General features: G+C 38.2%; 1 protein-coding gene across 2 annotated transcripts in view; it reads right to left on the bottom strand.

Moving 5' to 3' along the window:
- Window positions 1–705: 705 nt before the first annotated feature.
- inpp5ja (inositol polyphosphate-5-phosphatase Ja) overlaps window positions 706–13,437 on the bottom strand; it is a 21,179-nt gene continuing 8,447 nt past the window's right edge. For both annotated transcript variants that reach the window (XM_084104340.1, XM_084104339.1), the window contains exons 4-13: window positions 13,162–13,270; window positions 12,334–12,450; window positions 10,033–10,208; window positions 9,208–9,319; window positions 7,816–7,925; window positions 7,525–7,735; window positions 7,091–7,228; window positions 6,025–6,090; window positions 5,661–5,765; window positions 706–3,819 (exon numbers count right to left, since the gene is read on the bottom strand). In XM_084104340.1, coding sequence (XP_083960466.1) covers window positions 3,343–3,819; window positions 5,661–5,765; window positions 6,025–6,090; window positions 7,091–7,228; window positions 7,525–7,735; window positions 7,816–7,925; window positions 9,208–9,319; window positions 10,033–10,208; window positions 12,334–12,450; window positions 13,162–13,270 — 1,621 coding nt within the window. In that variant the 3' untranslated portion in view covers window positions 706–3,342. The remainder of the gene's footprint in view (window positions 3,820–5,660; window positions 5,766–6,024; window positions 6,091–7,090; window positions 7,229–7,524; window positions 7,736–7,815; window positions 7,926–9,207; window positions 9,320–10,032; window positions 10,209–12,333; window positions 12,451–13,161; window positions 13,271–13,437) is intronic.

Below are 13,437 nucleotides of genomic sequence, written 5' to 3'. Positions count from 1 at the left end.
TGCTGCCAGACAAAACATGGTATTTTATCTTTCTTTAAATGAATGCAGGATGTTTGAATCCATTACACTGTGTGTTTCTTAACAGGAATGTGTATTGCACCTGGCAAGGTTTGAGGTTGCAGGGGGAAATAACTCTTATGTATGATCATGTTGCAGCCAGGTGATGGTTTTTGCTTGAGGGCGATGCTTTTGAAACGAACTTCAATTGCGCAACGTTTGCTGTCAATTATGAATGAGTCAAACACCTTGCAAAACATTACCAGACTTTTTTGCTCACTGGCTCTGTTGTTTAACTTTCATAACGATCACACTGCTTTCATAATTTGTCTAATCGCCTCCAGGTCTGGAAGAGTTTCCAAAGTCTCATTCCAAACTAAGACTAAAAGCTCGGAGCTCTAAAAGTCAAGACTAGGAGTGTTAAGAAAAAAATGAAAAGTCCTTTAATGCGTCATGCTTTAACCTACAAGCATGATAATAATCATCCTATATTATCATGATTATAATGAAATTTTCATTAGCAAAATTTTCAAGGGTCCTCAAGAGACTGGCCATTAAAAACTGACCTTGTGAGTCACTCCACAGCACTCAATAATTGTTGACAAAGCTGCATAGTGTTTTCTTGAATTTGTAGGGTAATATTGTGTCCTTATTTTTGTACACGCTTCTGTATTTCACAGTTCATTATGAGGACAAACACCACAGGACAACATTTGACTTTAAATTTATTTAAAAATAAATAAATAAATAAAATACATAGATAATATGTATAATTAATATTATACAATTTCAGTGTCCTTTGCTTTTTAGCTAAATGGTCAAAATATGAGACAAAAACAGACTTTTTTTGATAAAAGTAAATTTGACATTTCTGCCCATTTACAACTGATCTGTACAATTGACGGCATGATGAGTGAATATACATTTTTGGATTTGTTATATTTGCAATGGAGTGCTGATAAAATCTTTACACTGTCAGCCTTTATTGTCTCCTGATATATAAAGGGTAATCAATCATAAAATTCATAAGTTCCACTTTTGCTACATGCCCTTGAGGTGTATTTTTGCACCATCAGTATATGTTCACACACACACCACACACGTTTCACTCAGCTCAAACTGATCAAATAAAGCCACAACATGTTATAGATGAGCAGAGCTGATGTGATTGGTCGTGTTTAATCAGCCGCTCATGTCAAAGGTTTGCTCTGTTTCAAGAAAGGCTGTTGGCTTGAAAGATACCTCGGCAAAGCATGATGGGTGTGTTAATGAGTAACTTATTCTAAAATCAGGGAAAGGGGTCTTAGCATTTGCAAAACCTCTGACATATGTGTACTCATACTACTGGACTTATTTATTATGAAATTGGTATTAATAGACTGATACATTGGTAACTACTTGGATGACATTTGGCCTTTTTAAAGGGGGGGTGAAACACTCAGTTTCAGTCAATCTCATGTTAATCTTGAGTACCTATAGAGTAGTACTGCATGCTTCATATCTCCAAAAAGTCTTTAGTTTTATTATATTTATAAAAGAAAGATAGGCTGTACCGAGTATTTCCGGAAAAAACCGAGCGGCTGGAGGCGTGCCGTGTGGGCGGAGCTAAAGCTGTGCTTACGCGCCGATAGCTAACAACACACATACATTTGAAACAGTTTTACTCACGCACGGCCGTGAACCTTTATCGTTGGGAGTCTTGGGACTGCTAAATCCGGCGTCGAACTGGGCCTTGTTTATAAAACAATCATCGTCGAAATGCAGGGAACAAACAAAGTCCTGTGACTGCAGCGAGCACAGCGCTTTGATGGGCGTACTGCTTTCGCTCTCTCGCTCTGGTCTACGGGTGCGCGCGCGCCCTTCCGGGTGAAGTGCCCTTAGGACCCATATAAGGAAATTCCACCCCATCTGACGTCACACAGGCCCATACTCGAAAAAAACTTTCCGAAACTTGTGACAAACCGGAAGGAGTATTTTTGGCACAGAAATACTCCATCAAACGTACAACTTAATTTTTTAAACTTTGTCCATGTTTAGCATGGGAATCCAACTCTTTAACAGTGTAAAAAACTCAGTATGCATGAAATAGCATTTCACCCCCCCTTTAAGATTGCCTGTTCTGAATTACTTGTGCAAATTGTGTCGACTGGCCAATTAACAGAAATGGCCTTTTCACTAAATGTCAGTTCTTGTCAACTTTTATATATGTATACACACTATCATGAAAAAGTTTGTGGTCAGTAATGTTTTTGAAATAAGTCTCACCAAGGCTGCATTTATTTGATCAAAAATACAATAACAATTGTAATATTGTGAAATATTATTACAATTTAAAATAACTGTTTTCTATTTGAAAATAGTTTCAAATGTAATTTATTTATGTGATGCAAAGCTGAATTTTCAGCATCATTCCTCCAGTCTTCAGTGTCACATGATCCTTCAGAAATCATTCTAATATGTTGATTTGATGCGCATTTCTTATTATCATCAATGCTACTTAATATTTTTGTGGAAACTGTGATACTTTTTTTCAGGATTCTTAACAGAAAGTTCAAAATAACAGCATTTCTTTGAAATTGAATTTTTTTTTAACATTAGAAATACTGTCACTTTTGATCACTTTAATGCACCCTTGCTGAATACGTAGTATTTATTTTTGAAAAAATATTACTGACCCCAAACTTTTAAAGTTATCTAAATGCACACACACACACACACACACACACACGCGCGCGCGCGCACACACACAGGTTTTGGACTCTACATTATATTGACATTATATTGATTCTAGATCAGTGCTTCTCAACTGGTGGCTTGCAAACTAGTTAAAACAATAAATAAATAGGATTATACTTCAAAAGGGGAAGACAAAAGACATGCCATACTTTTCTTGTTGATGTCAAACTAAAATATTTTAACAAAGGACAGTTCTGTTCATTTTCAACAATCTCTAGACATTGGGCATTAAAACCCGACCAACTACTAGAGTAAAGGCTGAGATGAATGCTGACATCACTGTTTGCTTTGATTCTACAGTAACAGCACAGTTTTACCTTGGGTCAGGTTATCCTGCACTATAAGACGGATGTGCACTGTTGCACTGTCACCATTTACAATCTATCATTAATAAATAATGCAAGACCAGTTGAATCTCTATTGGCAAAGCCACTGAGAACTGAGGAAGAATTTGTGAAACAATTAAGCACGACAAGGCATGAGATCACAAACAGCTGCAGGTCTGAAAAGCGGCAGAGGACGACCTGAAACAGGCCATTTCTCTAAAGTTGCATTACGATATCTGCTAAAGTCTAGAAATGAATCGAAAGGAAGGGGCGGGGGGATTGGTCAGAGAATCACATCCCCTGCTTTTTCTATCTGAGCGGGCCTGGGCTCTCCTAAAATGGCCGCTATCAGAGCCTCCGGAGCGCTGACTCCGTTCCTAGGAGACCCAGGGCTCCGTGGACTAAGAGGACTGAGGGAGGGCGAGGTTAACGTGTCTGGAGAAACCAGACGCTCTTTCTTGGCATTGGCGGAAGGGTGCGGGGAGGAGCTCCGTGCGGGGCCGTCGCGGGGCCGTGGGCACAGGCTGAGAGATTGCAGGGAGGGAAGGGGCGATGAGGAGAGCGCAGGTACGGCGGGGCTGCGGCTGCGCTGCCGCTTCTGGTGGTGGTGATGCCGTTTGCCGCTGTGGTTTCCAGGGCTGGGACTACGAGAGCTGGGAGCCAACAGGACCAGCGTACTGTCGTCTTCAGAGCTGACATCTGAACTGTCAGAGCGCGAACGACACCCTGGTGCAGGTGGTGTCGACATGGGAAGCTGCACCTGTGAGGAAAATATACACAGAGAATGAAAATATATATCTACAATGAATATATATATATATATATATATATATATATATATATATATATATATATATATATATATATATTGATGATTTAAATGTTTCATAAAAGTTAAAAGAGTTAAAATCTCTTTCACATTTTTAAACCCACATGACCTTCTTTCTTCCACAGAACACAAGAGGAGACTTTTCGAAGACTGTTTTCATGCTCCTTTTAATGCAATTACAATGAGAAGACCCAAATTTATGTTGTTATTCACTAAAAGTATCGACATCTGCCCTAGCTTGATGTGTTCATGAGAGTACATGAGAGAAACAAGTGAACAAGAGAATCTTTTCAGTTAATCTGGTTTAGTTCAAGTTCAACTAACCTACTCAAGTGGTTTTGTTTTACTGGATGATTCAGTCATAGTGGGTTTGCTTTACTTTTGGCCTGTTTCTCACATAAAGAGTTCATATCAGTGTTGTAATTGAGACCAGCTTATTCAAGTCCAAGTCAAGACAAGAGTCCACATGACAAAACCAAGACCATATTTTCATGATCTTGGTTTTGCTCTGGGTCTTGACTCGAACTCAACCTTCTTCTGGCCTCAGTCTTAACTCTTACTTAAGCCTCTTTTGGTCTCAGTCTCAGTCTTGAGGCTGTCTGCTCAACCCTTTCCTGGTCTTGGTCTAGATTTGGACTCAACAGTGTTCTGGTCTCAGTCTTGACTCATACTTAGCCGTCTTCTGGTCTGGGTCTTGACTATGTCTTGACTTTCTTCTGGTCTCAGTCTTGACTCAGACTCAACCTAATTCTTGTCTCAGTCTTGATTCAGACTCGACCCTCTTCTGGTCTCGGATTTTACTCTTACTCAGCCCTCTTCTGATTTCACTCTAGACTTGGACTCGACTGTGTTCTGTTCTCAGTCTTGACTCAGACTCGTATGTGCTGGTCTCGACTACAAAACTGGTTCATATGACTTCAGAAGACTTGAAAAAAAAAAGACGGGTCCATGAACATTTAAAGTGCTTTTGTCTCCTTGAAAGCCTCAGTCTGTATTCATTCAAATAAATGACGAAATCAGCACCATCTTCAAAACTTCCCTGGAGTTCCATGGAAGAAAGAAATGTGGGAGGATTACTGCATCAAATCTGGCATATTCAGACATTTGTTTGAGGCACTTAGTAGCAAGTAAACTCTTGTCTTGGGTTTCCTGTCTGTGAAATAATGAATGCTTACTACTTTTGGAAAGTCTACACATATATCAGTTCATTTCTATTCAGCCAGTCTATTCTTGTAGTATCTTTGATTTCAGATTAAACTGCCCTTAATCAGCATGTAAAACAAAACAAATTGTGATCAGTCACTTTATATGTCAGTCTAAGTGGGCTACTTTTTTTTTTTTTTTTACCAGAAGAAGCTTTGAAAGACATATCTTACATTGTGACTGTTTGTGTAAAAATATTTTTTACCACAGTGGTTTTGGTTCCGTTCCTACAAATACCAATTTTACTGATAGAACCTCTTTGAAACCGTGGAACATTGTGTTTCACACTGACACTGTGGTACATTGTGTCTTATTTCCATTGTGTGTGCTTTCATTATGTGGTGTCTCACATGTAGTTGGAAATTCAAATGACACAACTGAGTCTGTGTTTGTTATTTGTGAATATCCAGCCTCAAATACAAATCAAGGCTGCAATCAGTGTTTACAATGGCGATGTCAGAGCGCAATAACCTTGTCATCATGCCCTTGGAATAACACACTCGTTCAAACCAAACTAATATTTGCATTTGTGTGGAATCAGAATGTAGCTGTGTGAGAGAAGTGTGGACCTGAAATGGTTCTGTCACTCCCACGATGCTGTTCGTGTTGTTACTGTAATATCCCAGAATATATTTCCCCGGGTCTCTAGGCAAATCTTCCTCAGAAAATGTCACCTGAAGGTCATGAAAAAACAAGAAGTTACAGATAATGATAGTCAGCACTGGCTACACTACCAATCTACTTTGTTAGTATTAATACTGGTCAGTGATCTTAAAGCTTTCAATCCAAGATTATCCAGGAATGATTTGATTTTGGGATTAAGGCATTGTCCTGTCAACAGCGGAAGACGTAATGATCACAGGGTCAGGTTGCTAATATCTTTCAGATCTCCAGAAAACATCTTACACACACACGACAATTTTCATGTCCTACCTGCGTCGAATGCTCAGATTTGGCCCAAACATAAGCAGCGTAATCCTTGTGGTGCTTAAATCCCACCTAAAAAAGGCAATAGAAAAGTAAGTATGTAAGTATATAAACAATTTATTTAATATAAAGGGGGGATGGGCGTGTGCATCTGTTTTTTTTTGTCATCAACATTTAAAATAATTAAGTAAGATTTAGTACATTTTTTATAATTGATAATTAAATCCTCTCTATTTCTCTGTCTTTCACTTTTTCATTTTTTATGTTACATGCTTGCTTTATCGAAATTGATGTTTTCTTTGATTATATAACTTCTCATGTTAATTATTTGTAGTTATTGGTTGTCTCCATCTGCTTTTCTGCTTGTTTGATTGTTATAATAAGCAGATTGCTTGTCTCTTTATCTGTCAACTGTTTGTATTATTTTGTGAAGCGACCTTGGGTTCTTGAAACCCAAGAAATATGCTGAAATATGCTATAAAATATGCTTGAAAAATATGCTTGAGATATGCTTGAAATATGCTATAAAAAATAAACATATTATTATTATTATTATTATTAAAATGAGACTGAATAAGCCAATTAGGCTAGAAAACTTTTATCAAAATAATTTGTCATTTATTTTGTTAATGTTTTTTGCTGTTAAATGTGTACATTTTTTTCTATAATAAAATTATGCAAAAATAACTAAGCAGTTCATTTCCTTGAATAGTTGAAAGACTGGAAAGCTCTGTTTGTTTGATTTTCCTGACCAGCCCAACATAGCAACACTGGCTCAACCAATGGCGTGAGTTTGGGGGAAGGTCTCTCAATTTATTGACCAATAGTGGGCAGGGAGAATGCTTGGGAAAGATTTCTGAGAAACAGTCATTATTTTAGCAATTATTTTTGGTGATAGTGGAGCATAAATGACACACTTTGATTTAAATGTGGTTAACAGAGTTCATGACACCTATTAGAACACCACTGTGAAAACAATGTGTTAACAACATAATGTGTGTAATTGTTCCAAGTAAAAAAAAGAAAAATGGATTAAACGTTGTTTTATGTGAAAATTATATTCATGTATTACCTTGTACAGTCCCACCCAGTCCCATGAACTCCGCTGAAAGCCGTGTGCCATTGTGAGTTTTGCTGTAGCATCAGAAAACTTGGTCCATTCTTTCTCCACTTCCAGTGTCACTAATGGTTGGTTCACCTTAAAGGGAAACTGATGAGACAGAAGTGTACTTGTGTCAAACAAATCTTAGAATTTGTTTTAGGTATTACTACTATAATACAACCTTTTCTCCCTTTACAGAGGCCTTCAGTAAACAAAAACAAAAAAACTGTGAGAAAATCTATTTAAATTTATTTGCAGTGTGTCTGTGGCCATAAGCAACTTTTTTTAACTCATAAATGTCTAAGTGTCAGGATAATAAATATCTCGCATGACACTGTACGCCTAAAATACAGGCAGGGCTGCTCACAGACTATCCAGTTTCTTCCCGCCAATTTTAGACTTACATGCAAAGTAAAGAGGGAGGACACTGGCTTGTGATCGCTAATAGTGAAGCCCATGTGACTGCGATAGACGTGCTGAGAAACTCTGGTGGCGCCGCCCAGCCATGAGGTCAGACCCCTCTGCAGGGCAGAATAATGGGACGGCACGGGGGAGCCCGTCCTGCGCAGACGCCACAGGATGCGATCTGTCCATGCAGGTTTCCTCTTTTTTGCACTAGGAAAGAAAGCCAGGTTTGAACGAGAGGCCAGGGAAACAGAAAGACTCATGAAGAAAAGCATAATTCAGTCCCACACCTTGTGTCATAAGTGTGTGTTCCCACATCAAACTTGTAAGTTGGCGGGAATTTCAGGGGGCCTTCTATAAATCCCTCCAGAACGGACTCGCTTTTTTTCGCCATGTTGAGCTGTGACAGACAAAACAAAAAGATACAATGTTCTTTCACTTAATCTTTTTTAACAACAACCCAATCTAGCAGACAACACAACGCAATCCAGTATTTTTGTGTTGTGTCTCAGTGCTCATGCGCTTTCTGAAGAGTTGAATCAAGCCGCTTTGTTTATAGATGTAGTACACTGACCTCTAGTGGTAACAGTTTGAAAAATCAGTATTGCCAAGATCTGTATAGAGCAATATTAACCAACTGCAGAACCGCAGAACCATACGTCATAGCAGTGTGAGGATGACAGCGCCAGCCTAACAGTCTGATGCCGGAAGTGGGTGGGGTAAAAGCATCTAAGGGGTGGAGATGGGTAGGTTTAGGGGTGGGTTTATGGATCAGGGGGTGGAGATGGGTAGGTTTAGGGGTGGGTTTATGGGTCAGGGGGTGGAGATGGGTAGGTTTAGGTATGGTATATGTAAGGTGGATATGTATGGTATGCGGTTCCGGCATCAGACTGTTAGGCTGGCGCTGTCGTCCTCACACTGCTATGACGTATGGTTCTGCGGTTCTGCAGTGAGACCTATCTCGTATAGAGACACCTGGTGTTTTGTCACTGATAAGGACAATTTTCCTTGAGGTGGACTTCTAAATTCATTTTATGATTCAAAAGGGTGTTCATGAGTACTATGCGGGCATTTGAGACAGGGCCTCCATTGTTAAAAAAAGTACACTTTAGCTTACTATCCAAAAGGGTCATTGTGATTTTGCCAAGTAAGACATGTTCAACATTCCTGTCCGAAAATTGAAAAATCCTATCCCAAACCTAACCCTACCCATATCCCTAAAATCAGAGGGAAATGATGAGGGTGAATAACACTGATGTAGAAGCACCTAACCCTGGTTTTGAGCCCAAACTGATATAAGCAGTAAACTCCCTCAAATCTGATTGGTTGATTTGAATGTACTTGTTGATTATGTACTTGGTAAAATCACGTTCACCAAGAAGAAAGTCAGTACTTACTATGAAAATATTATACTTTTAAATAATATACTTAAGTGTAAACTGAATGTAATGTTTTCCAACACTTTTTGCATGTTATTTACAATTAAATGGAATTGTATTATAGTTTACAATTACATTTAATACAATTAGCTGAACTTTAGAGTGCTTTTTTGACCCACTTAAATAGGACTTATCGTCATATGTAATTTCATAATTACTTCAATTGTCTATTGTCTACTTAACTACAAGTGTGCATTCAATACAATTAAACACATTTCTTTTTGACATTTTTTGCTCTCTTACCTGATCTTTTTCCCACAGTAGAGGCAATTTGTCATTCTCAATTGCACTTTTCACCACGTGAATATCATAACCTTCGATTCGGAAGTTCAGATCACCAAACCAGAACACCACACTGTGAAAGAATGCAATAATTTCCAGTGAACCCAACAGGTCAAAGTTCATCTGTATAAAGCCACTCAGATTAATGCTCAAATAAAGATAAAAATTGTGCAAACAAAATGTGCAAAAGTTATGCAATGGTTTAATAAAAAGGTATCACATAATAAAATAATTTTAAATTATTATTTCATATCCAATTATTTATTTTTATGGTAATTAGCTCTGTGGCAGTGTTTCAGTGATGATAACTGGCAAACTGCACATTATATGAAAGATTATTCAAAGCAATACTATGTAACTTTTTTGATTAAAAAATGCTATTAATGAGAGAGGGCAAAAAGGTATCCTCCAAACCATATCTTTACTGAAATACACTTTTATAATATAGATTTAAATTTTAGAGTTGTCGGGACAGATTTCGCAGAGAAACTGTACACATGCATAATTTGCATACATACGTACACAGGGAAAAGTAGCCCCAAACAAGAAAAATCAAACATAAATAGCAAACCTCTTGAATCACTGGTTTTAAAAACAAAGAAATTATTATTATGTAATTTGTCCATATCCATGTGTACACTAGTGCCTCAAACCACATTCAGAGTTGAAGCACAACCAAAACAATGTTCTTCAGCAAGACAGGGCCAAAAAAGTTACATAGTGTAGCTTTAAAAGTACATAAGTAAGGCTAGGCATCAAGCATCTGCTTTTTTCCCAGGTACCCACTCGTGATCCAGCACACCCACGGCGGTGCCGCCCTCAAATTGCTGCTGCTGAAGGATGCTTTCAAAGTCCTCCATCCGCTGCTCGAGGTTTCGCATGTGAGCCGGCAGGTGGCAGTTGAGAAAGCAAACAGGATGTCCGAAAACCATCATGCGTGCACTCACGCCCCCTTTATTCCCCTGAGACAAACACATAGAGGTGGAGGATAATGGGAAGACATTAATAATACAGTAGCTCTGCACTCCATGGTAAAGTGTCTGTCCTAATTGTAAAAGAAAAAACAACATTATTACAGAAATGATTTACAGTCATGTTGATCCAAACTATTATGCTGTTGTTATTTTTTTTTCCATGGAACCCAAAAGGACAAAATAATAATGTTATCTTCACGCAGCTCTTTTAAGCTCTAAACAATAACACTTTATAGTGAACTGCTGTCAAACTGTAATATAGAACAAACACCATCACATTTTAGTTGGTTTATCACAAAAAGTATTGTATGGCTTCTGAAGTCTCATTCGTGAACATACTGGGATTAATCTTGTTTGTTAACTTAAACTTTAAAATAATGTTTTCGGTCATTTTGGTAAATTTGGTAATTAATTTGCTAAAATAAATTAAAGTATTGATATTAGATGAAAAACAAACTGAAAAAAAAATGCAGAAATGAAATAAAATTAGTTTGAGAAAAAGTACTAAAATTACTAAAGTTAAAACAGAAATAAAAATTAAAACTATCCAGAAATATAAAAAAAAATGACAAACGCACATAACGAAATTATTAAAACTCAACTAAAAACCATTTGGCATGATTCAGTCTCACATTTAAAAAAATTAACGACATTATTTTTTGAATACTTAATGTTTTTATTTAGATATTATTGTTGTCTTTTTATGGCTTGCTAAAAAGTAAGTTTGCAAAAAAGTTTGCAAAATGGAGCAAAACGTATAGATCAGCTTTGTTGTATCTGTTGTAACTTGGAAAATGCTGATGATACTCAAACACACTTTCTGGGGCCTTTTAGTAGATTTGTAGACGTGCATTTAGTTTAGTTTAGTTTAGTTTAGTTTATTTATGTATAAAGCACATTTAAAAACAACAGTTTGTTGAAACCAAAGTACTGTACAACAAATATAAAACAAACTTAAAACATTCAAAATTAAGAAAACCAAAAGGACACATGAAAAATGTTACACCGTCAACCAGAATTAAAACATAAAGAATAAAAATGGTTCTCCTAAGAGGATTTAAACATAGAAATAGAAGGGTAAGATCTTGTATGGAGGGGAAGACTGTTCCAGAGTCTAGGACCAACCACAGCAAAAGCCCGGTCGCCTTTAGTTTTAAAATGTGAACGAGAGACTGAGAGGAAAAATTGACTAGATGACCGAAGAGATAGAGGTATTATGGTATTATAATGGTTTTATAGCTATTACTTTGACTTTCATCTTTTTCAGTCTTTCATTCGTGAAAGATTCTGTTACTTAATTGTGGAGTAAATGATTCAACGACTCATTCGTAACACTCGCTTGTTGCCATCTACTGGGTAACAAATGAACCTGCTGCAAGGAGTTACTGAACGAATAGCTGAGCAAATCTTTTTGGTGAACATATTCAAAAGCTTCAAGTCACTAAAATGAATCAAAATCCCCACCACTGCATTTTTATCTGCCTGTTTGTCTGTTTTGGAGCTTGACAGACGTGATCACTCTGAACTGTTGTTGGAACAACATGAGGATGAGTAAATGAGAAAATATTCATTTGTGAGTGAACTATCTCTTAAACACTGTCCTGAAAAGGGCAGGTGTGTTGGTCAGTAAAGGGTGAAATGGGCTGTGCAGAGACATGCAGTTTATTATCAGCCTCTGGGTAACGCCCTGGGGAGAACTGAGAGCTGCTGTGTGTGTGTTCATTCTGTATTTGATCAAGCAGAGATGAACCTGATGTGTGTGTTTGTGCACTGCAAGACATATCAGAAACAGAGCTGCAGCGTGTCCTACTGTGCCCTACTCAAGGGAGACTGCAGAATGAGCCTGAAGCCATGCTGACAACAACACACAGCAGGGTCACACGCACACACACACTCACTGCCACATACACAAAAACACACACGCAGCCTAATTTCTACGGTCTCTCTTTGACTCTGCTTTTCCTGCAATCATCAAAGACATCGCGCGGCTGGGGGTCGCGACATTATACAGATGTTCGATGTTCGACATTAAAGTACTAATGCATCACAACAATCACTGATCACACACACGTTTATAAATTATTTCCCAGAGGTCTTTGCTCACTTGACTCACCCAGTAGCCGCCCAGGCCAGTGCGTGTGCTTTGGGTTTGTACTCCCCTGAGGAAGGGAAGGTGGCAGAATTTTGAAAACACCAATAAGAAAACCCCCTGCATCCTCTGAGACGCCACCTAGGGGAATGTAAAGATATTTCAAGTTAAACCTCTCATTGTGGTGTTTACTACGGCAAACATCACTATTTCACTTTGAACAAACCTCTAAAGCCCAAAGTATACGTCAGTTTTTATGCATGCGCTTAGGTATGCCTACAGTCAAAAACTTTAGATATATCAAGATGGTGCACTTATATTACTATGAATGTCAGCACAAACAGTTTCATCTATGTCCATTGTCTCCTCTATTTCTCTCCAGAAGATATCACTCATAACTTGCTTATTTAAACCAGAGTTGCGTATACTGTATCTTTTAACACCTCACCCAAGTGCTCGTCAATGCGAGTGCCTGTTGTTGTAGTTTGTTGTTGTTATTCCATCTCATCCATGCTTCTGCTGCTACTACTGTATGGACTTGCTACAGCCATTAGATACACAGACATGCTGCTGTGAGCATGAAAGATATGTTGCTTCTGCATGATTAAGCATTCATAAATCCTGGTGCAGATCTAGGCAGGTGGAGCTGAGGAGGTAGAGGGTTTCAGAGGAACTGCAGGACTAGACTACTGCAAACACTGAACCAGACTCTTTAAGTGTTGAGCAAGCAATCTCATTGACTGCGGAATCAGCAAAGGCCAATCAGCTTGTGCCATGTGGTAATGCTGAGATACCTTGCAAACTGCATGTAAGAGTTTCATGACTGAACTAGATATTTGATTTCATACTGACCAAAACATATCCAAAACGACTGAGTGTGTCCATGCAGAGGTCACTCCACTGGTCTGTGAAGAGAGCATCTTTAAGCCGCTTGTTTATCATGGAGTTTACTTCCTGTAGTCTAAAGAGAGAGAAAAGGACAGAAGCAGAGAGAAAGAAAGACAGAGGAGAATAAGACAGGTAGAAGAATACCTTTAAAACAAGGACAAACAGGGCGAGATGACAAAATGGACATGGAAATGAGAAAACCCACAAAGAATGCAGAGGAAGGTTAATTAATTCATCAAC

This window comes from Abramis brama (genome assembly GCF_963993115.1).
Source record: "Abramis brama genome assembly, chromosome: 25".
In the NCBI taxonomy this organism is placed as follows: Eukaryota; Metazoa; Chordata; class Actinopteri; order Cypriniformes; family Leuciscidae; genus Abramis; species Abramis brama.
The sequence above is the reverse complement of the archived record's forward strand: the minus strand, read 5'-3'. Positions and strand labels throughout refer to the sequence as shown.